At 38.2% G+C, this 25,556-nt stretch overlaps 2 protein-coding genes across 2 annotated transcripts in view; one reads left to right on the plus strand and one right to left on the minus strand.

The window, feature by feature from the left end:
* The window catches only part of LOC132103640 (protein BTG3-like), a 232,998-nt gene that overhangs the window by 159,538 nt on the left and 47,904 nt on the right, over nucleotides 1-25,556 (minus strand). The window lies entirely within an intron of this gene.
* On the plus strand, nucleotides 582-18,589 carry LOC132103020 (zinc finger protein 43-like). The gene is made up of 3 exons (XM_059507811.1): nucleotides 582-836; nucleotides 1,592-1,668; nucleotides 15,803-18,589. Exon 3 carries the CDS (start codon nucleotides 16,246-16,248, stop codon nucleotides 17,950-17,952), a length of 1,707 nt encoding a protein of 568 aa, XP_059363794.1. The 5' UTR covers nucleotides 582-836; nucleotides 1,592-1,668; nucleotides 15,803-16,245; the 3' UTR covers nucleotides 17,953-18,589.

A 25,556-nucleotide genomic window follows, 5' to 3' on the forward strand; every position in this document is an offset into this window, starting at 1 on the left:
AAATTATTTTCTTCCAGCTGTTTTGCAAATAATTTTATATGAACCCTTATGAAAATTAATTGTTTTATTATAGTAGTTTATTAAGTGTACTTGGCAGTGGTGCATTGATTATTATTTGCACAACCCCAGTTTTACTACAAATACCATGGTTAAACTGTGGTTAGTGTAACAAAACCCTTTTTTACTACAACATCCATGGATTTATTTGTAGTAAAAACCATAGTTAATTTTCATTAAGGAAGTGTTGCATGTCACATTATAAGGTAAAACAGCTTCCCATAATATATCATATTTAATTCTTCCTAAAATTATATCATGACAACTACCCTCCTACATGGCACAGCACATGCAAGATAAATAAACTGTGGGTTTAATATTATTACATTTCAATATCGTCTTACAATGTTCCCGCACAGACTAATGTATACAGTACATAAAACAGTGCCAAATTATCTCAAGGCAACAGATTTAGTTAACATGACTAAAGTAGTACATGCATTCACCAAATATCAAATTAATTCAAAACAATGATTTATAGATTCTCCACCCCTTTAGGTGATCCTATTAGCTGGCATCTCCGCTCCAGTCCTGTGGGTGGCGTTAATGCAGCAAAACACATCTCACACGAAGAAGAATGCCAACACGAAGCTTTCGATTTTATTTCCCATCTCCATTCCTCGAGGATTTATTGTTGTTTGAGAAAAACTACAACTAGTTCATTTGACTGATCAAAACAATATACGATAAACGTTGAACTCGCAAGATATTAAACAGAAAGGAGACGGAAAGTTGCTACCCGCGTTTGAGCCTTTTCAGAAGTGTCATATATCAACGAGGTAATTCGCGGATGTATGTGACTGTTTTCATTTGTACATACTGTGTTATGAATTCATGTTTTTTTCTATATCCTTTACACATAACCAGTTGGGTTTTACTTACGTAGCGTAACAAGTGTGTAATCTACAAGTAAGTCAACTTTGCTAACGTAGCATGTTGTTTAGGCTTGTAATGTGGGGTTAACAATGTACGTTAATGGTGTTGCCTTTTATTTGCCTTGAGCTGTACATTTTCCCATAATCTTCCCGTTGTTATAGATGTGTACATTTACCGCCAGTTTAGATTTAATGTATGTGTGGTTCCTATTGTTTTTAAGGACACTATTCATTGCCTCGATGAGCAGCCTGATTTGGTTGTTGGACTCGTAAAGATCCTACGGTGCCTTAACCCTTTAAATGCCAGTAACCTAAAATACCTCAACATTACTTTTTGCTGCTCGATACCCAATTGAGCTTATAGCTCTTAAGATAAAAACGTATGAAGTTCCACGTTTTGTAAGCTACTTTGAATAAGAGTCAGCTGGTTAATATAATGACAATATTGTTTCACAATTGCTGTGTATTTTGTAACCATCGTTGATTTTAGCCCTTTATGAGAGTAATACTGTGTTACTATATTGTGTTTTTTTCTGTGCATGAATTTTTTTTTACGTTCTTTAATTGTTAATACAGTTAGAAAATGTACCATAACATTGTTCAGTATTGTTACATGCTTATTTCAGCATTGTTGTTTTCTTATCTTTGTCACCCTTTAGAAATACTGGGTGATTTCTGTTGTTTGCCCTGGCTGTGGTAAAGGGGGAGTAATCACAATTAAAACATCAGGTTTGCGGTGAGTAAAACTTCATTTCCTATTTTGTACACTTGTTAGGTATTTTATAATACAATTTTTTTTTATGTACAAAAAAAGTTATTTTCCATTGCACCTGAGGAACTCATACCAAATTCATCACACATTCAAGTCAGAAACATAAAGAAGTAGCCTAAACAAAATAAAAATATTATTTGTAAACAAACCCAAATAAATTCATTTAAATTCAAAATGAATCTCTTATTTATGCATAGTATTAAAACTAACTGTTATATGAAATAAACTGTAAAAGTTGAGTAATTAACACTACAACTTTCACGACAGACTTGCTTTCATCTCCTTGATGTCTAAATAGATTATAGATTGATTGTATTATATGTAGTAGGTGCTGTCAAAAGTAGTGTGTTAGCGCAGGTGATAATTTTTTTCTTCAGGTTTACGCGTTAAAAATATATTTATAAAATATTGTAAATAAAATATTGTGAGGCCACCCCCTCACAAGGGCTGCTTTTGTCTTTACGAACACATCAAACAAGGACTTTTCAGACACAGGCGCCAGTCAAATGATTGCGTAAAAGGTACAGGTGGTGAGGGAGCTTCATTTGAACTGCAGTGAACTGCAGTCAGATGAGATGTTGTCCGGCCATGTCAGTAAAAACTAATTTCCCTGTCCTGTTATCTGTTATACTGTTTCGTGGCACGTGCTCTTCAATTTCACACACAAATGCGGAGGCTCATGCCGTTTATCATTTCCTATTAAAGCACAAAAGACACTACGAACATGCAATGTTATAGTTATGTCATCAGTTAAGTCATGAAGTTACCAAAAAGGTGATCAAACTTACCGTATTTTCCGGACTATAAGTCGCACTTTTTTTCATAGTTTGGCTGGTCTTGCGACTTATAGTCAGGTGCGACTTATTTATCAAAATTAATTTGACATGAACCAAGAGAAATTAACTAAGAGACAGGAACCAAGACAAAACATTACCGTCTACAGCCACGAGAGGGCGCTCTATGCTGCTCATTGATCCTGTAGTCTACACTGAGCAGCATAGAGCGCCCTCTCGCGGCTGTAGACGGTAATGTTTTCTCCTGGTTCTAAATAAATGCGACTTGTAGCCCAGTGCAACTTATGTTTTTTTCCTCATCATGGCGTATTTTTGGACTGATGCGACTTATACTCAGGTGCGACTTATAGTCTGAAAAATACAGTAAATCTGTGCATGCATGTAAGTATTTGTTATATATGAGTCACATTGAAGAACATGTTTCTGAAATACTGTGGTTTTTAAAACTGTCCTGGAGCACAGCAGTGTCTCCTTCATCCAACAAGCCCAATTCAACTTGTCAGCTCATTAGAAGAGAATTTAAGACCTAAAGTGAGCCTGAAAAGGTAAAGAGTTGTCTGATCCGCATCATGTTCAGCACTGGCAGTGGCAGCTCTTAAAGGGATACTCCACCGTGTTTTCATATTAAACTATGTTTTTCCCTTACCTAAGACGAGTTGATACATACCTCTCTCGTCTCAGTGCGTGCACTCAATTGCTTTGGCGCGCGGTGACACTTTGAAAGCACTTAGCTGAGCCCATTCATTCAATTTGGGCCAAGCAGAGAAGCTACCAAAAACCTCCATGTTTTCCCTATTTAAATACAGTTACTCGCGTAGTGTAACTCGACCTAGGACGGTAACACAAAACAAAACGTTGCGCTTTTCTAAGCGTGTAAAATGGATAACTATATTGTGTGGCGGAATACCATGGCAAGTGCTTGTAAGCACTTCGTCTTGGCGCAGTAATATCTTCACTAGAGGGAGCGGGGGCCGGTGAGAGGATTTTTCACAAGTTAAAGGCGCAATATGTAATTTTTCTGCTTTAAAAATAGCAGATATCACTATATCTATGTTATATATATATTTTTTTGTTGTGTACTTACATTATCCCGACAGTTTCCACGAACTTTCAAATCCGGAGAAAATTATAGTTTAATTAGAAGACACGGCACGTTTCTTTATTTCCGTTTTGTCGCCCGTCTATGGCGTCATATAAACTTTGACCCCTCTAGTTTATCTAACTTCCTGCGGAACCGCCAAATACAAAGGTGAACAGAAGCAAAGACGAGACGAAGAAGAAAAAGTAGTAGGTAGCCTTGATCGAGACTATTATATTTTATATTTATATTGTTTATATTCGTATTTATACCTCAATCAATAACTTAGTTATGGATCATGATTATGCTTTGCCTGCACGTTCTGTGAAGCGCAAACGTACGGGTGAAATAAATGACCTTAGAAGGTTTTGGGACGAAGAAGAAACGAGACACGGGTAAATATTTCCAAGATAGAGAGAGCTTCGAGATACTTGCATTCTAATAAACAGGTATGCATCCATTCAGCTAACTGTATCTATCCATATATTTTGTGAAACGATGATGTCTTGTGTAAAACGCAGACGGACTAGCTCTCATTTAGAGTATAATGTAAATCTACATGTGTTCTATATCTAGCTGGATAAAGTAGCTTCAAATGCAGTTCACTAATCTTGTTCGATATCATAGTATAAACGTAGCCTAATTATAATTATTAACGAAAGGCAACCGTGTTTTTTTTAACATGTATTACTACTAGCTAGATGGAATATTAATTTGATAGGGGTCTGATAATTCATATATCTCTCCGTTCGAAAATACGTGATTGTCAAAATACTAAGGCCGGTGACACACTGGCTGCGTGGCGTCTCTGCTGCGTGCCAGAAGCGTGGCGCGCTGCTCCTGCTGTAGGTGACATAGAGGGAGACCGCCGACAGACCAGGCTCTTGTCTTCATGACAACAATATCTATACTTCATGTTGAACATAAATATAAAGCCTACTGATAAAGGACACCGTCAACAGTATTGACGGCAAAATAGACTGTTTGACAGGTGCAATATTTGAAAATCGATAATTATTTATTTATTTTTTAAATTACATTTGTATCTGAATTTGTCAACCTATAGACTTTCAAACATCAAAATGTCATGAATTAATATGTATTTGTGTACAAAAGTACATATAAACATATTTTCCTATTATATTTTGCCTGGAAACGCTTCCAACACGCGTGCGTGTCGCGTGAAAAATAGGCGTCGGTTCTATTTCTAGCAAGCACACGTTTTCTGCGCGGCTCGAGCCGGGCCTGAGACACGCGTCTCACGCAGGCAGTCTGCAAGCTCTAACCTATTAACATGGGAGCCGAATTAAACTGACACGCCACGCAGCTGAGACGCTTGCGCCACGCATCCAGTGTGTCGCCGGCCTCAGTTAAAATGAGTGAAGAATGTGGGGAGCGACAGAGCGCGTGTTCCAATGAACAACAACTCCCATGAGCCTACGCTCTTTCCCGACGTCATCTTTCCAGAGTGACCCCTGGTGGCCAAAAATTCCATACTGCACGTTTAAGGCGTTATTTTTGTTTTCTTTGTGTACAAAATGTATTTTGTTGCTTCATAAGGTTGTGGTTGAACCACTGATGGTAGATGGACTGGCTTTTCTGGACCTTGACAATGTAATTTACCCGGCAGTCAATGGGACAGTCACAAGCCACAGTCACAGTTTTCATTCAAAATATCTTAAATTGTGTTCCAAAGACGACGAGGTAAATGATTAATGACAAAATTTTCATTTTGGGTGGGGGAGTAACCCTTTAAAGCAGCCAAAATAACCTAATTTACAAGCTGGGGTCCATTCTTCGTACGTTGCTTAATATATCCGAGATGAAATGTCACATCCAAGAAGATATCATTGTGCTAATTCAGTTCTTTGAACGCACCTGTTGTTGATTAGATTGAGTTATCTGAGATAATTGCGCGTTCATGGTTTGGTTTAAAAGGGGCTATGCATCGATACTCAAAACCACGATCAGCAATGCAGCGATTGGCTGGTGGCAAGACAGCAATGTAATGACATCATATAATTAAAAAACACACCTGACGAAAAACAAATTTCTGGACTTTTATAAGGAAACAGCCAAGAGAACAAAACTAACTAAATGTTATAATAGATAAATGAAAATGTGGAAATTTTAATTTTTTTACATGATTCCCAATTATTTATATTAATGACTTCTAATATTTGTACAGGCTTTACATTTTTATTTAAATGTAGTAATTAGTAATTCGTATTTCAAATTAAATGTTTTATATGAACAGATTTGTTACATGACAGCATTAATTAAATTGTAAGTTTTACCTAATCTCATGTTAATCCTGAGTACCTATAGAGTAGTACTGCATCCTTCATATCTCCAAAAAGTCTTTAGTTTTGTCATATTTATAAAAGAAAAATACAGCTTTCCGATTCTATCCGGAAAACGTCAAGCTACTGGAGGCATGCGGTGGGCGGAGCTATAATAACTGTTGTTTACATCAACATATATTCACTTATGTGCTGATTTCCAAAAAAAATTCCAGAAATCTGATGCAGTTGTACTTACATAAATGGGGTCTTTTATCACTGCGATCGCTTCATGTTTTAATAGCAAATGATGTGCAAATCCAGCTTCGACTTGCGCCTTATTTATAAAACATTCGTCACTCAAATGACCAGAACACACAAAGTCACTTGAAACACTTTGTCGCTGCCCTGGAAAAACAAACTGCATCCACTGTTCATGTAACGCTGTGTTCTTTGGGAAGCTGAACATGGAAAATTTTCCCTCACATTCAAAAACGCAGTTATTTGGAGACATTCTCGAACAAATCCTATGCAGCGCTGCCGACGATCTCCCGATGAAATGTGTTGATGTGCGCGGTCTCGCTCTCCTCTGGTCAATGTGTGCGCGGGTGCGCTTTTGCTTATAATAAGTTCCGCTCTCGTCTACCTTATTAGATCCATGATCTAAAAAAAAAACAGCCGAGACTTGTACCAACCCGGAAGTAAGGTTTTCAGCACAGAAATTCTCTTGTCATTCTTCTAAATTATTTTTTAATACTTTGGCCATGTTTAGCATGAGAATCCATCTCTTTGACACTGTGAACAACTCTGAATACATGAAACACTATTGTACCCCCCCTTTAAAGTTTCTTAAGGGTCAAGATCATGATACCTGCATCTCCTGCACTCCATAAAGCCACTCCCAGATCTGAGCGCAGGAAAATACAGTTTATGCATTCAGCAAATTAATTTAGTGTTAGGCGATGGATGGGAAAGCAGTGTTTCCCACAGAATTAGATTCTATTTGTGGTGGTGCGGTGTTTGGGGACCGGGGGGGGGTTGGGTTAAATAATATATCTCATATATATTGTTAGTGACAAGTACACATTTCCATTGCCAACACTTAGTGTCAGATACCTTAAAGGGATAGTTCACCCAAAAATGAAAATTCTATCATCGTTTACTCACCCTCAAGTTGTTCCAAACATGTATTAGTTTCTTTGTTCTGCTGAACACAAAGGAAGATATTTGGAAGAATGACAGAATCAAACAGATCTTGGTCCCCATTGACTTCCATAGTAGGAAAAATATATACTATGGTAGTCAATGGGGACCGAGATCTGTTTGGTTACAAACATTCTTCCAAATATCTTCCTTTGTGTTCAGCAGAACAAAGAAACTAATACAGGTTTGGAACAACTTGAGGGTAAGTAAACGATGATAGAATTTTCATTTTTGGGTGAACTATCCCTTTAAAGACATTGCTATATCATTGCTACACTTTCTATGCTATGACTGCTCCACAGACTTCTTGTTGCAAATTTTGCTCACACACAGACACACAAACCTGGACCTGGAGATGGACACACACACACTCAAACTCACAAACTTACTGACACACTCAAACACAGGCTCACACACTCAAACATTCAAAAAGACACACACACACCACACACACAGGCTCACACACACACCAAACTGGACCTGGAGGTGCACACACACAGACTCTGACACACACACACACACACACACACAAACCTGGAGATTGAGGTGGACAAAAACCAACACACACCAACCTGAACCTGGAGATAATAATAATATAATGTCTAGTCTGGTGGCTGTGATATATATAAACCTACCAACGTCCGTTGCCATGATTTTTGGAATAACTGATCGCGAGAGGGGAAAAAAATGACGTTTTAGTCGCATAACATCGGTTAATGGAAACGCCGTCATTTCGCAATAGTTGTTTATCGATATTTAGAAGAAAAAAAACACAAAAGTTTTGCGCGAATCTGTAATGGAAACGCGACAGTGCTTAACATAGACTAACTTCTCAGAGTTATGTTGAGCAACCGTGTTCATTACTAACCATTCCAACTCCGGATTGATTCTGGAATCTTCGCTGGGGGAATAAGCATTAAGCACTGGCAACAATCCGTAACTAACGCATGCTCATCATGTTTTGATTCAGATCATGTTCGAAGAGGAGGGGCTGGTCGTGCGTGCCTCCGTTGTCAGTTTGTGAGAGGGAGGGAGCAAGCAGCGCGCAGCTCTACAATAAAATACAATTGTACACATATTAAATAGTTTAAAAATCAGAATCAATCCGTGGCGGTCAGCGTTGATATTGTGGCGGGCAATTAATGAATGTATGGGAAACCCTGGAAAGCAAATACCACATCTGGAGTCATCTGCATTCATGTCACCCATCAGCGTTTGCACAAGTTCTCGTGATCGCAAACGCTAGCTGGTCAGGTTTGGTGAGGCTTTCTCCAAACTGGCCAAATACAAACGAGACGGCGATAAATAAAAGATGGTATCAAGAAATATGGCAACGATTCCTATTTCAAAGAGAGCGCGTGCAGATGAGGAGTTACTGAGCTTGCTTGGTGGCGGAAAAGTAAACCAGACGCAACACAACCGCGTTGTGACAGGTTTAGTCTGTCTAGTGTCTATACAGGACATTTGAACTCTGTGTCAGTACCTCACAGACCGGACGGGGGATTTATCATGTCGTGTTGTGCTGCATCCAGTGTAGCATCACTGATTATAATGAGTATTTTGTCGTGCTGCGTCGCTCGCATCCGTTAGACAGGGTGTATTTAACTTTCTTATTTAGGCTAGTTTCTTGTTTTACTGCATTATTTCTTTGATATTTATTTTAGTGTTTTGCCGGTGGCGTTCACTGACAGAAGTGCTCAAATAAACACGAACTGACGAGTTAGTATGTGTTAGATGAGTGAGACAGTGCTGGGCTGATTTCATAGACATGTGCATACATAAAAATATATCCTGTATATAATATGTATAAAATAAATTACATACATGCACAGTTTAAGTCAGCTTTAATCACCTTTTTTGGTAATTCCATGAATTAACTGTCCACGACACTGCTTGCACATAGTTTATTTCACAGTTTGATATGAAAGGATGCGCACAAAGGAAGCACGCACAAAGTGTAGTGGACCCCGTGTCTGAAATGTCTCCTGTTCAGTCATTCTGCGACTGAATAAATTCACTTCTTGTCATGAGAAAAAGTGACAGAAGCAGCAGTTGTGAGTGGGTGGCCATCCCCGCCCCTACGTTAAATATTTTGAATACGTTAATCTGAAAAACACCGCGCCACCGACGGTTGTTGGTCCATGACTACCGCGGTGGTAAAAATCAGCCACCGTCACAGCCCTAGTGGCCCTTAACTTTTTTTGGTAAAACATTATCCGAAATCAATATTTGAGCAAGTACATAACCAGCCAGTGTTCAACTACTGCCTTACATTAGCCTGATTCAAAATGGTAATGTTTTCTAATTTGAGTGGTATTGGTAGGAATTAGCGGTAAATGCGATCATGCTGCCTCGGCAATATGTCATGTCTGTAAACAAAAAAAGTTGTCCCAGCTACTAGGCTAGGGCTGGGATAAACGATTATTTTTTAAACGATTAATCTAGCGATTATTTTTCGATGCATCGATTAACAATTAATTTTTTCAGACCAATTCGATTTCGATTATCTCCCCATTAATTGACTACTAACAATTTATACATGTTGATTTACATATCTGAATGAAAAAAAACATGAATTCCTTAACATTGCAATATATGTTTATTGCTCTTAAAATTACAAAATAAAAGACTGACTAAGAATGCATTACTTTGCACTTGTATAGAGATAGCATTCAATAAAACCTTGAAGCCTTGAAAACACATAGCTTACTGAAACAAGCTTACTGAACACATAGGGCCTAGCTTACTGAAAAAAAGTTATTTTCAGATGAAAATAACAACAACTTGATGTCTAGCATTCACTAAAAAGGTCACCCAAAATACTTGTTTAGAGCAATTGAAAGAATACAGTAACCAATGTAAACTTGAGGGCTTTAAGCTAATACAGAGAGTGCTTTTCCAAAAAAAAAAAAAAAAAAATTAACAGTGGGAGCCAGCAGCCTGTCATGGAGAAAAAAAAACTCTTAATGCTCCACGTGAAACTTTGGCGTTCCGCCCTTTTTCTATCGTGTCTAATGATTTTGGTTAATATGCACGAGGGAGAGAGAGAGAGAGCAATACAGTGCTCATGTAGTTTGAAGACTCTGAGTGCGCGAGCGCGCGTTAAACTTTGGTGTTTCCCCCTTTTTCTATCGTGTTTAATGATTTTGATTAATATGCACGAGGGAGAGAGAGAGCAAGAAGTGTTCGTGTTGTTTGAAGACTGTGAGTGCGCGCGCACAGCCGGGGCTCTCTCTCGTACGCGCCCTGTCAGGCGCAGCAGTCATTCTATTCTACATCACTCACCGATCAAACAAGGCCTTGACAGCTGCCAAAAAAAAAAGATCAATGCAGAAAAACCCCTGGATTGGTTATATAACGTTGGACAGAATGTTGATCCGGCCATCGCGTATATTCAGCGCACATAAGGTAAACTTTTTGCAAACGTTTTTTAGAGAAATAAAAACAGGCCGACGAATCGATGTGCATATTTTGCGTCGACGTCATCGATGACCTCGACGCGTTGTCCCAGCCCTATACTAGGCTATCACATATGAGGATCCTGCCAGTTGCGGATCATTTATAGCCTTTTCTTACAGCAGCTAGAATAATGTGTAATTTTGATGGCGGATTGTAATCCAGAAAGGAATATGTGTTTATGAAACACGTGAATGAAATTTAATTATATTCCAGTTTCTAAATGTGCTTCTGATTACAGATAACCTGGGATAAGCCTACACAAGATTTGTTCAAGACAACCAGTTCAAACGGAGCATAATTTGCTTATCGGGTTAAAAGAATTTCTTAATTAAAAATTCAAATGGTATGACAATTAGAGAGTAAACTGTACAGAAATTAGAATCTACACGCTAATACATACTACGGGAAAATGCTGATGTATTTAACATTAATAATCTAAGAATAAACTTTAACAATTATTTGCATGGTTTGTAATGTGAGCTAACTGATCATTAGATTTAAAAGTGCTTTATGTAGGATTGGCAGCAAGTGGTTGAACTAGGTATTGCAGTCCAAATTCAAAATATTGGAGAGGCTAACATAAATCTTATATTTGCAATGACACTTACATCGTCATTGCATCTCGTGTGCCACTGATAAAGGTCAAGTATACTTTGGCCGTCCACGCACCAACCGCATTGTCATTTTTGTCATCCGCTTGCAGGCAATTTTTTTGAGACCGCACAGACGGTGCTTGTACACGAGGTGAATGATGAAACAGAAGTGCTACTGCGTTTCGAGCTCGTCCGCCTTTTGTTCGGACGTGGCAGTGCACGAGACGGAACAGAACACTGAATGTGAAGTATATCCAGGGCTTATAGGGCAGCCTCCTTAATGCACACTTAAAATCCCAATGCAACGTTTTTGCATTCGAATGAGGATTTTTATTTTAAATTTGACGAATATTGGAAATTCAAATTTTTTTTTGCCAGCCCTATTATTCTGTACCCATTCCTAGTCTCCAGACCTCAATCCTATAGAAAATCTGTGGAAGGAGCTTAAAAATTAAGTTGCCAAACAACAACCAAGAAACCTTAAGAATTTAGAGAGGATCTATAAAGAGGAGTGGATCAAAATCCCTCCTGAGATGCGTGCAAACTAGTGACCAACTAAAAGAAACATTTTGACTGTGCTTGCCAACAAAGGTTTCTGCACCGAGTACTAAATCATGTTTTGCTTGGAGATCAAATACTTATTTCATTCACTGAAATGCAAATCGATTTCTAACCTTTATATAATGTGGGTTTTTTTTCTGGATTTTTGTTGTTGTTGTTGTTTTGTCTCTATACGTTATAATAAACCTACCACAAAAATTACAGACTATTTCTTTGTGAGTGGGCAAACTTACAAAATCAGCAGGGGATCAAATAAATATTTCCCCACTGTATACATAAGAGCCAGTTGTACGGATGCTGGTCATCTGATCATTCTCACATAATAAAATTGCTTGCATAAGAAAGCTGTTTATGTTACAAAACTGCTGTTCCTGTTAAAGGTGCTGTATGTAAGATTTTACAGACTCTACTAAAGCATAAAAATACCATAATATGTTTGCAGATTTAAGAAACATGCTAAATTAACTTAGTATCTTAGTATCTAACCTAGTATCTGAAAAACAATGCTAGTCAGTTATTCTCCTTTGAAAATGTGCATTTCGGGCGGGATTGACAATTTTTTTTTTTTGGTTTGTGAAACCTGCCCACTGCCAGTTTACCCAATCGTATTTCGGCATCCAGGGTTGCCAGTTGGCAAGTGCACTCGTTACTGTTTGTCATAAATTTGGCAACCTGCGTGCGCATCAAGTCTGAGGAGGAGGGGCTGGGTGAAAAAAAACCCTCTCTGATATTTTGAATTTGGACTGCAATACCTAGTTCAACCACTCAGTGTCAATCCTACATACAGCACCTTTAAAGTGGTGGTTTACTGTTTTTTTTTTCTAGGCTTGATTGTGTTTATGGGGTGCAGTCTAACGTGTTCATGCCTCGTTTTTTTTTAAAAACAACGTTTTTCACATAATTTAGCTACCTTTATTCCACACTGATCTGTCCCTTCACTGACAAATGCCTTGATTGAGTTATAATGAAGTAACTGCTTCTATTAGCTTTTAATATACAGTTTTATTCTGATTAAAGCTATGGCTATTACAGTGGCTGATTTTTACCAGTTGTTGATATAAAAACAATAAATATATATATATTTATATATATATGTATTTTTATGCATTTACTATATATATATATATATATATATATATTAGTGCTGTCAACGTTAACGCGTTAACGCATGCGATTAATTTTTGTCTGGTTTAACGTGTCAAAATATTTAACGCAATTAACGCAGCATCGGTATTTTCTGCCATCCGTTGGTTAGCTTTATATGATCACGCTCTTATTCATTTAAATGCTTTTAAACATTTCAAGCGTGGCAAGACAAAAGAGAATGCGCTGTCTGTGAATGCCCTTATGTGACACATACACACGTTGGCTACACACACACACACACAATGCATAGACAGGGCGCCAGAATCCAGTTCTCTTAAGCGCTTGAACTAACAATAAACATCCCAAAGTGCCAGTTTTGTCGATTATCCTCATAAGAGCAATCTTAAATGATTTATATAAAGTCTAAAATGAACAAAAAGAGTTGTGAGAGAATGAGGCGAGATCCATAGACAGTATATAAACGGTGAGATCCGCGTGTCTGTCTGCTCTTAAAGGGACAGCAGCCAATAAAGCTTCCTGTCAGTAAAGTTAAAGGGAACAGAGAAAATGACTCAGTGCTCTTGACTAAATAGCTTTTGTAGCTTTAATAAGGATTAACTATTTAATTTATAGTTTTTGCAGTGCAGACTGCATATAACTTTGATAACTTTATTAAATTTCTGTATATTTCCTAACTGTTAAGACAGGAAGGGCAGGAGTAAACATGACATTTATTATGTTAGCATTGTTTTAAGTTTACTTAAATTAAAAACTGTTATATTTTTGAAGCCTAATAATAAATGTAAAAAATAAAAAAAATCAGTAGCTGTATTAATATCAGTAATACTGGCCTTCATTCATAAAAAGATGCCATTTAAACAAGTATTTAAAATATACTGTCTTTATGTTGTTTCTACATTAATTTGATTAACTGTGAAATTATTACATTAAAAAATATATTAAAAACGTACAAAAACATTTCTTTTTTTATTGCGATTAATCACAGAAAAAATGTGTGATTAATATAAGGTTTTTAATCGATTGACAGCACTAATATATATATATATATATATATATATATATATATATATATTAAATAATATATAATATATAAGTCCGCAGTTGTTTTTTTATGTCTGCGGGTTGAAGCGACCCCAATCCCAATAACGTGATATTTAGCCCCTAAAATGCAAATTTTACCAAGCCAACCCTGCCAAAAGCTTGGATTTTTTTCTTCCGGAAGGAAACAAGATTGGACTGGTATAGTCGTGGCCAAAAGTTTTGAGAATTACATAAATATTGGAAATTGGAAAAGTTGCTGCTTAGGTTTTTATAATAGCAATTTGCATATACTCCAGAATGTTATGAAGAGTGATCAGATGAATTGCATAGTCCTTCTTTCCCATGAAAATTAACTTAATGCCAAAAAAACCTTTCCACTGCATTTCATTGCTGTCATTAAAGGACCTGCTGAGATCATTTCAGTAATCGTCTTGTTAACTCAGGTGAGAATGTTGACGAGCACAAGGCTGGAGATCATTATGTCAGGCTGATTGGGTTAGAATGGCAGACTTGACATGTTAAAAGGAGGGTGATGCTTGAAATCATTGTTCTTCCATTGTTAATCATGGTGACCTGCAAAGAAACGCGTGCAGCCATCATTGCGTTGCATAAAAATGGCTTCACAGGCAAGGATATTGTGGCTACTAAGATATTACCTGACTAAAGTCGCAGGACCAGCCAAACTATGAAAAAAACTGCGACTTAAGCTCTATTAGGACGGGACTAGTTTTACAGAGAAATATTTGTTTCACAGACGTACTTGATTTTAATCCCGTCCGAATCTGCCACATCTGTGTTTTTCTCACACAACCTCTGTGATAATTCCAGAGCAAATCACCTACTGTTTTTCAGCAAACTCAGTGATCCTCTGAGAAAACTAATCCCGTCCGAATGCGAATGTCTGTGATTGCCAGCGGTATTTTATTTCACAACGCGTTTCCTTGTGTGTTTTGGCCAACGTGAATTACTGTAGATGCTCTTACCGCGCACATGTTTGATATATTTGCTTATTGGCAAAGAAATAATAATAAAAAAATAATAAAAACAAGAGCAAGATCACGTAAACTGTTAATACCGGCTATTGTAATATCAGCATCAGGTAAGATTAATCACGTTAATTTATGTACTCGGTTAAATAATATTTTAATTACATATGTACCTTTATGAAAATTAAACATACGGTAGGTTTAGCCTACTACATACACACACAAAAAAAGGAAAACAAGTTAAACTAAAGGAACCACACATTAACATGGTTTTGCTATGCTAGCCATTTAGTATTTATTGTGTAATAATACTAATGGCAATCATTCTGAATGAATGCAATGCACACACACAGAGCTTACCTTTCATCTCAATGATCCTAAAGGAACTAGTTTCTCAGCCGCTGCGGAATTTTACTTTGCTCTGCTTATGTGATGTTAGTGATAATCAGTGTGCCAGCGGCAGGTAAATACACTTGCGTCATGTGTGGACCGGCTCACTCGGTTGCCTAGGTAATCAATATCACTCCGCTGCTGCTGTCGACAAGGCTTATGATTACAGGGAACAAATTATAACTAATGCAATGTGATGAAAGGTTAGTTTGATTTCTAACATTATTCTATCAACGGACATTTGCATCGATAGTCTAGTGTTATAATTGATTTGCGTTTGGTGCACTGTGGAGCGGGTAAAACGTTTTTTTTTAATGGCTGGCTAACATATACCCATTGACTCGCGCTAGCCTAGCATCGGCTATCTATCCAAATATAAAGACTGGATAATTTTTTTTTAAAAATGTCTCCACTAATGAATAACAACCAGGCTGACTTAAAAATGAGGTCCGATGTCAAAAATCCCGAACCACCCCTTTAACAGTACGTATTATGAATTTTGAAAAATCTAAACATTTTAACTATGCAAAGACATATCACTTGCAACAAAATGTATGTGTGTCTTACTTTTCCTCTCCTTTCTTTCCTTTTTTTTATTTTACAGATGGCAATATCTGAATTGTGGGCCAGCACCTGAAACAAGGCAGGCCATATGTAACGACGTTTACATCATTGTATTATGCTCAATTGTCACATTTTTCTACAGAGTTGGGGAATTGATGATTGAATTGACAATCAAAGACTTTTAAGAAAAGATTTTTTATTATTTTTGGAATTTTCTATTTTATTGAACTTGGTAGAGTTGCTATTTTAGAAATGTTGTGAGCAGGTGTGGCTTTTTATTAAATGTATAGATTTTCCCTTGTTTTATAGCTGCTGAAGTGAGATTGGACTTTATTTCCTGAAAAATATTTCCAGTAGTCAAAGTTATCATATTTTGATAACTTTTTTTAAACCTCTCGCATAATATGAGAGATATATCTCACATGATCCCTGTTTCCTAAACGATTGAACTTCAACTCAAAAGAGGCTACATTTGACTTTGTAATGATGGCTTATTCAATGGACTCTATGCTAGAGTTAAGTGGAGGAGATGCCTTCATCTGCACAGAGTGTGGTGAAGGGTTTAGTCAGTACCCAAAACTAGTCGAACACATGGCCATTCATGGCCTTACGGAGATATTTTCTTCTGATGGTTTAAGCATTAGTAATGGAAATTGTATCAACACATCCATTGAGGTTGCTCTCCATGAAAACGGAATGCTCACTGTGGTGGATCGATCTGTGTTGTCCAACTTTACTTTCTTGTTTGGAAAACCATCATCCAAGTCATTATGGTCCCAACCTCCTAAACAGGAAGCCTCGACTTCATCTAAGATACCCAAGAAGGAGTATACTCAGTTTAAGTGTGAAAGATGTGAACAAGTGTTCACAACTCCAAAGAGCTTACAACAGCATCAGCAGTACCGTGCCCTTGAGCAGGGGTTCAAATGCACTCTGTGCTGCAAGGTGTTTAATGATGGGGAGAGTCTGCAGAGCCACCTTCAAACCCATGCTAATGAACGCTTTTATAGTTGTGGTCACTGTGGAAAGCGGTTCTTAAGACAAGAGACCTTACTGTCACATCAAAAACAGTTGCATGCATCTGATGGTTCCAAGACCTTGAGTAGATCTGAGGTAAATCAAGGACATAATATGGACAGGTCTTATCTTTGCAAAATTTGTGGCTTGCACTTCTTTTGGTTGTCTGACTTGCAAAGCCACCTGAACAGTCACACTCGCATCAGCAGGCCATCCAGTGATGTAACACAAAAACAGGAAATGCTTGGGGAAGAAGAAAGTAAGAAAAATGGCAGTAATTCAATTAATGAGCCATGTCGTTGTGGCCTGTGTGGGGAACATTTCAACCATATTTCAGATTTAAGAGATCATCATAAAAAACAGCATCCAGATGAGGATGAAGTAAAGGACTCTTCAGGTTTACCGGCTAAGATGAAACAGCAGTGCCATGGTGTAATGCGACAAATGCAAGAGCAGAGAGTTGATCCACTAAGGTCAAGCATAAGAGGAAGACCTAGAGGAGTGAACAGAGTCAATTTTAATGGTGATATATTTTCCTGCAAACTCTGCCATCTTTCGTTTTTACACTCAAGCAGTCTTTCTCGTCATATGCGTTACCATAAGGGAACTTTGCATGCCTGTGTTCATTGTGGAAAACGCTTTCCACAAAGATGTGATGTCACAAAGCATGTTGCCATGTACCACAGTTCAGCGATTCAACCTAAGGTTCCTGGGGAGTCAAAGACCCAACATGAGGTTAAAAACCGGGATCAGGGTCCTGCGAAAGCATCAACACAAACAAAAAGTTATGGTGAACAAGAAGAACTTGAAGAAGAAAATCAGCCCACATCCAAGACAAATGATCTGTTACTTGGTTCTCCTTCTAAAGGAACTTACAAACAAAGGATGGAATACAAATGCAAAGAATGTTGTAGAGTTTTTGGGCTACTTAGTGTTTATCGGCGACACATTTATTACCACAAGAGAAATCCGTGCAAGGTTTTGCTCCATTGCCCACTCTGTCCAAGCCGCTTCACATTCCTCTCTGCTTTAGATCGCCATCTTGAATATCATCATAAAGTAGAGTCTGAAAATGATGGCACAAAACCTCCTGAGACTAATATAGTTGATTCCAAAAGTCAGCAAGGAGATGCTGAAAAGCCTAATAAAAATTCTGATAATGGCATGTTGTAGGAAATAGTAAATGAATACACTGAATGTTTTCAGACCTAGAGATCCACAAAATGACCTAAATTATATGGACACCCTTATCTAATTAACAGTTTTGGCTATTCCAGCAGTTTCTGTGAAGACAAATATAAATGCTTAACTATAACATAAAAAACTATGTGCTTTCAATTTTGTTTCAAAAGCGAGGACCCTTTTTCTATTCCAGCAGGGCAATGAACCTGTGCACAAAGCAATGGTCTACTGTTTCCAGTGTTGAAGAAAGTGAATGACATGAACAAATCCACTACTGGGCATATTTTGGGATGGATTGGGAAAGCATACTGTGAGCAAGAATTTTTTGCTTGATGTCATTGCCTGACTTTCTTGATGCTCCTGTGTCTGAAGCAAGTCCCTGTAACAGTGTTCCATTCCAGAAGAGTGGAGTTTTGTTATAGCTGCAAAAAGAGTGATGTCATACTTTTTTAAATAAATTGGCTGACAAGAGCATCAGAGCATCATTAGGTGTGTTTCCACGGAAAAAATTGGGCATTCTAGTGCGTGCCTGGGCCAGTCACTTCCGGGGCTTAATTGTGCCTCATCGGTGCTTCCTCAGGGCTGACGGCCAGGGTTTTTTGACCCGATGATAACCTTGGACCAGAGCGGGCCATCATTTCATAAAGCTAACAGCTATAACACCAGCATTAAAAACTTTTTAAAATAACTTGAGCTAAAAACTCACTTTCAGTCAGCAGTAAGGGTTTGAAATAACTTGGTTCGATGTGGATTATAATCAACATACCAGGCAGAAATATTTATAAGCGATGCAAAAGACACTAGGCATTAAGGTTACCCTAGTAAACATGGTAAACCCTAGTAAAAATGTGACCACTTGATAAAATCAGACGTCAGCTTCTTATTCTTTGTCACAATCAATTATTTAGTAACATTTTTTTCTGTCATAAGTCTCATCTCAAGAGTTAAGCTCCGCATAGCCTATGTCATAAAAATATAATAATGTTTTTGGTTTGAGAGCTTTTATAAAAATATAGAAATGATTATTCTTTCTAAATGTGATGTATATAGGCTACTGAGACTACAAAGAAACAGACTCGACTAAATAAGCAGGCTATGTTCATAACACTTTAATCAGGATTGAAAATTAGTCACAGAAATAATTAATTATGATGCATCACCTTATTATAGTAAAACATGGATGCTTTTGGATTTAAACATTTAGTTCCCGTGACTTATTTCTTATTAGTTTTCTGATAACTTCTCTTTGTTGGTGAAATGATGGTAAAGTGCAGGTTTTAGTGAAGCACAGCTGAGCTTCTGGCCCGACAGTGGAAACGCAGTGCTATTTTGGCATCGGTCCTACAAGGGTCCGAGGCTCTGTTTAAAGCACTGCCCGCATTGGCCCAACATTGGAAAAGCTGACCCTGTTCTTTTGGAAAAGGGCCCTCCCCACTTAGTTGCAACAGTTGGAAGCACATAATACTCAAGTAGATCATTGAATAATATGGTATTAAGATCACAATTATGAACGGAATGCCTGGAGAAAAGCCTTTCTAATAACTTGGAAATTAGAGGAGAGTGTCCAAAATGAAGATGTAATATTTATCAGAATTCTCAGAATGCTCAGTTATAGTAAATAAAACTTTTTAAGTTTTTGAGTGTTGTAGTTGTGTAACCTTTGGCTCCTTGGATGTACAAAATTAATACTGTTGTTTCATGTTTGTTGCATTTGTTGTATATAAAAATGTTTCCCACCAAAATTCTAATTTGCATTTTCCAATTTTTGGATAGGAAATTCAAATTCTTATTCAAAGTGGGTGTTGACACAGTATGCATCCACAAACCAACGGGGCGCATATAATAACCTTTATAATGACCAGAATGTTTTGAAACTGTACTATTAAATAAATAAATAAATGAACTGATAAATTTAGAGCAAAGCAGAATATATTAATCTTGCTACTCATGTCATTTGAAGTCTTTGCTAAAAGTTGATTCAAGAACACATTTCTGCAGTTAGGGAAGTATGACTTTAAGCTATACTTTTATTTGTTATAACTAAGTGTAGATTTAACCCCCCCACACACACACACAGACACACACACCTTTAGTCTTTTCACAGACAAAACAGCATATGATTTTTTTTTTCCCTACAAGTTGTATTTTGTGTTTTTTATAAGTGGTGATGCAAAACACATTATGACTCTTCTTAAACATCAGTAACATTTTGTGTAAGTCTAGCTAGTTCCACTTGTTTATAAATAAAGATAAATTTGTATTATCCCTTCTAAAGGCCTGAATTTATTTTTCATGCATCAAAGTTATTGTTTTTATGCATGCAAATATTGGTAGCCATTTCTTTGAACTTATTTCAGGCTATGCTAAATCACACACTCTATGGTTTATTTCGTGGTGACGCAAAATATATTGTTTACGGCAATACATTGTCCAAAACTAAAGTCTCAAACCCAAAAAAATATTAATAAAAGTTAATACTCGTCCACGCCCTCCTAAAACGCCTCATTTGAAAATGCCCACACATGTCTGTCACAAGGTGAGAAGATTTGCATAATGCCACCCAAATGTTCAAGCAAAGAAAGAAATTGTAACCTTTGATTCTCACTGTTGCCGCCAGCGCCATGTCGTGGAGATGCTGTTTCGTTGTGGAAGTGAAAATACTTTGTTGGGCCTTCCAAAAGAGGACACAACTAGAAATCAGTGGTTAAGTTCTATTTACAACACTGTTCCAGAACAGTTTAACCCAAATATTCAGATGTGTGCAGCAAGTTTTATGGAGGACTCTTTTCCTGATCCTTGGAGAGAAGACTAAAGTGCCGGCTGTTCTGACTCACATTCTGTAAGTATGTTTACATATGTAAAGGATTTGCAAATGATGATCCAAACGCGAGTTTTGAATGGTGTAGTGAAGGTCGTTTCTCCGATCAAATATGCAGACATGGTTTTATGTTTACGCTGTGCGTAAGTCATTGTAATCCGTAATTATGTCCCCACTGGATGCAACAAATGCCTAATTTGTAATACGTTTTTTTGCTATTGTCTTGTCACGTTCTGACCAGGACAGGCATCAATATATGGCAAGGGGCAATTTTTCCCCTCAGTAAACACTTATATGCATCTAAATGTCTGGCTTTGCATGTATCCTGATAAACGCAGTCATTTAGGTCTTAATGGAATGTTTGCGATAAAAAGCGCACGTTTAACAGTATTGGATCCAGACTTCGATCTTAAAGGGGAAGCTGTCCAGTGTTTGCCCTGCCTGCCTGTCATATTAATCAAACAACTATGAGAGAAATTTTTCGTTCATATTTTAGAGAATGTAGTTAATATTTGCACCATTAATTATCAGTCTCATCCACCCACAGTTAAGCAGAATTTAAAAAATTATTACCTGACCGCTTTGACTGAAGAGCGAAGAGCTAGCCTCCGTGTTTTGAATGATGAAACATAAAGACAATAAACACTCGACTGCGACAATATATAGTTTATCAACGTTATATATTACAAGCCATCTCGGGCATTTCCATAATAAGTATATTTATAAAACATATTTATCCATTGCTAATTAACATAGCGTTTTTTACAGTATGTAATATTTTCTGGCTCATTCTGTGATAAGAAGCCACAAAAAGCAAGCATTTGACTGATGTTGTGGCATAAAAAAAATTGTATTCTCCTTTGCTGGACTGGACTACAGGTTTAGAAACATTTCTCATTTAACAAGGAAATGCAGCTTTAGACATTCATTTAAAGCATAGACACTAACGTTACTAGTGTTGGATTTGTATTATCAGAGATGCTTGAATTTTGTCAGTCATTAAATAATTTTTCTGATTATTTTGACTTGAATGCAGTATAATTTAACTATCGTTAATGTGTGGTGATGATGCTTCTTTCTTCCATTTTGGAGTACCAGAGGGTAAATGTTTCAGTCAACATCCAAACTCTGTTCTGGAGGGCCAGTATCCTGTCCGTGACATGCAGAGTCCAACAAGGCTCAATTATTGCACCACTCTTGTTTAGCCTGTATATGCTTACACTAAGTCAAATAATGAGAAAGAACCAAATTGCCTATCACAGCTATTCTGATGATTCCCAGATTTACCTAGCCTTATCGCCAAATGACTACAGCCCCATTGACTCCCCCTGCCAATGCATTGATGATATTAACAGTTGGATGTGCCAGGTTTTTCTTCAGTTAAACAAGGAAAAAAAATTAAGTCACTGCATTTGGAAACAAAGATGAAGTTCTTGTAGCATTTGGACCAGTCAGACACACCATTTTTCCCCGGGCGCCGCAGCATAAATGGCTGCCCACTGCTCCGGGTGTGTGCTCACAGTGTGTGTGTGTGTGTTCACTGCTCTGTGTGTGTGCATTTCGGATGGGTTAAATGCAGAGCACAAATTCTGAGTATGGGTCACCATACTTGGCTGAATGTCACTTCACTTTTCATTAAATTAACAAATGATCACAGACCCCTCTTAAACATACTAGGTGCCAGGATGTCTGCGAACGACTCCAGCCCCCTGGTTCCATGGCAACCAAGGCACCTCAGGAAGACAAGATAACTTTTGTGACTAAAGAGTATGTGGAGAGAATCTTCTTAACAGAGTATGTGAGCTAAAACTCTCTTGAACCCCTAATGCCTGGTTCACACGAGACGATTTTAAAATTGTCGGCCGATTTTCCAAACCTGAGAGACCCCACACACGGCGATAAAAAATCACGGGTCTAACAGTTTTGTTTGTACAGTGTGTGGTGTGCAGCCACACGGCAAAAATCAACACATCACACACGAACCGATTTGACTCCCGAGCATTCCCAGGTCAGATGGGAAATCTCGAAAAATCCCTCGGGATCAAACGTGACTTCAGAGTAAACAATCATGGCGGACGAAGAGGATGCAGTGGCCATAGTTTGTCCTTTGTTTGTAACCGAAAAAAACATAAGAAAAACAAGAAAAGGCGATGGTCAAAGAAGTGGAGACAAAGTCCTCCATCTCCGACGTCCACCGGACTTTCTGGTGCGCCATGCCGCCGGCTGTTTTGATTTTGTTTCCCGGTACTTCCTCGCCGCCTCGTCACCTCGCTTTCTGATTGGCTACACGCCACAGTCCACAGGCTGCGTGATCGTTTGTCCTCGGGGGACACCACACACGAGAAGAAATTGGGCCAAATAAATCCAACATGTTGGATATCCCCGATTTGAGATCGGAGTGCTCCCGACGTCCTTCCGAGCAGAGGAGAGCAGTCTTAACACACCACACACGGCAGGAATATCTGATCAGATTATTTTACGATAATCGGAACAAAATCGGCTAAAATCGGCCTAATTATCCTGCAGTGTGAACCAGGCTTAAGTCTGTGCCAGGCCTTTTGCACTGACTTTCACCAAAGATCTTAGGATCTCAGCTGATGTCTCTTTTAGCTCTTTTCACTTTCCACTGGGAAGAAATTCCCAATCACCATCGAGTCAGGACACCTTTGGAATTCATCACTCTTCAAAACCAGAAGAACGTGATCACAACTCCTACACCACCGAACCTAAAAAACCATATTTATATACAATTCCCTTTTGAGCTTTAATTTACTACATTGTCAAGATGGATGCATACCTTGACTCTAGGGGTCTAACAACTAAAAATCAAATCAGGAATTTTGGTGTGATTCTGGAGACAGACCTTCGTTTCAGTTGTCATGTCAAAGCAGTAATTAAATCAGCATACTATCATATAAAAAACATTGCAAGAATTGGATGTTTTGTTTCCAGTCAAGACTTGGAGAAACTTGTTCATGCCTTTATCATCAGCAGGGTGGACTATTGTAATGGGCTCCTCACTGGCCTTCCCAAGAAGACCATTAGAGAGCTGCAGCTCATCCAGAACACTGCTGCCAGAATTCTGTAGAAACAGAAAATCTGAGCAGATCACATCAGTCCTCAGGTCCTTACACTGGCTTGCAGTTACATTTAGGATTGATTTTAAAGTATTTTACTCGTTTATAAATCACTCAATGGCCTAGGACCAAAATACATAGCAGATATGTTCACTGAATATAAACAGACCACTCCGATCATTAGGATTGAGTAAGTTCGTAAGGGAATCTGCTTTTAGTTATTATGCCGCCTGCAGTTTTTAGTATTTAGGTCATGGTGATTATTAAAGTGAGTCTGGTGGATGACAAAGTTTGTCTTAAATTTTGAACACTTAAATGTTTCCATGAGTATATGCACACTGACGGCACCCAGGGTTGACCCAAACGCTGCTCAAATTCCTGCTGGCATTATACTACTGGAAGCAAGTAATGTAAACAAGCTGTTGATCAGCCCAGTCATGTCATTAGGAAATGTATTTACTGCTGTGAGTAGCTGTAAATGTGAACATACACTCGCCTAAAGGATTATTAGGAAAAACCTGTTCAATTTCTCATTAATGCAATTATCTAATCAACCAATCACATAGCAGTTGCTTCAATGCATTTAGGGGTGTGGTCCTGGTCAAGACAATCTCCTGAACTCCAAACTGAATGTAAGAATGGGGAAGAAAGGTTATTTAAGCAATTTTGAGCGTGGCATGGTTATTGGTGCCAGAGGGGCGGGTCTGAGTATTTTACAATCTGCTCAGTTACTGGGATTTTCACGCACAACCATTTCTAGGGTTTACAAAGAATGGTAAACATCCAGTATGCTGCAGTCCTGTGGGTGAAAATGCCTTGTTGATGCTAAAGGTCAGGGGAGAATGGGCAGACTAATTCAAGCTGATAGAAGAGCAGCTTTGACTGAAATAAGCACTCGTTACAACCGAGGTATGCAGCAAAGCATTTGTGAAGCCACAACATGCACAACCTTGAGGCGGATGGGCTACAACAGCAGAAGACCCCAACGGGTACCACTCAACTCAACTACAAATGGGAAAAAGAGGCTACAATTTGCACGAGCTCACCAAAATTGGACAGTTGAAGACTGGAGAAATGTTGCATGGTCTGATGAGTCTAAATTTCTGTTGAGACATTCAGATGGTAGAGTCAGAATTTGATGTAAACAGAATGAGAACATGGATCCATCATGCCTCGTTACCACTGTGCAGGCTGGTGGTGGTGGTGTAATGGTGTGGGGGATGTTTTCTTGGCACACTTTAGGCCCCTTAGTGCCAATTGGGCATCGTTTAAATGCCACAACCTACCTGAGCATTGTTTCTGACCATGTCCATCCCTTTATGACCACCATGTACCCATCCTCTGATGGCTACTTCCAGCAGGATAATGCACCATGTCACAAAGCTCGAATCATTTCAAATTGGTTTCTTGAACATGACATTTCATGACATGACATGGCCCCCACAGTCACCAGATCTCAACCCAATAGAGCATCTTTGGGATGTGGTGGAACGGGAGCTTCGTGCCCTGGATGTGCATCCCACAAATCTCCATCTCCAACTGCAAGATGCTATCAATATGGGCCAACATTTCTAAAGAATGCTTTCATCACCTTGTTGAATCAATGCCACATAGAATTAAGGCAGTTCTGAAGGCGAAAGGGGGTCAAAGACAGTATCCTTTAGGTGAGTATATATTAAGGAAGCATATACGTATAGTCC

This window comes from Carassius carassius, chromosome 24, assembly GCF_963082965.1.
Source record: "Carassius carassius chromosome 24, fCarCar2.1, whole genome shotgun sequence".
Classification (NCBI taxonomy): domain Eukaryota; kingdom Metazoa; phylum Chordata; class Actinopteri; order Cypriniformes; family Cyprinidae; genus Carassius; species Carassius carassius.

What these genes read in the sequence shown, in the direction of transcription:
- LOC132103020 (XM_059507811.1), top strand. Translation starts at nt 16,246, where the DNA reads ATGATGGCTTATTCAATGGACTCTATGCTAGAGTTAAGTGGAGGAGAT.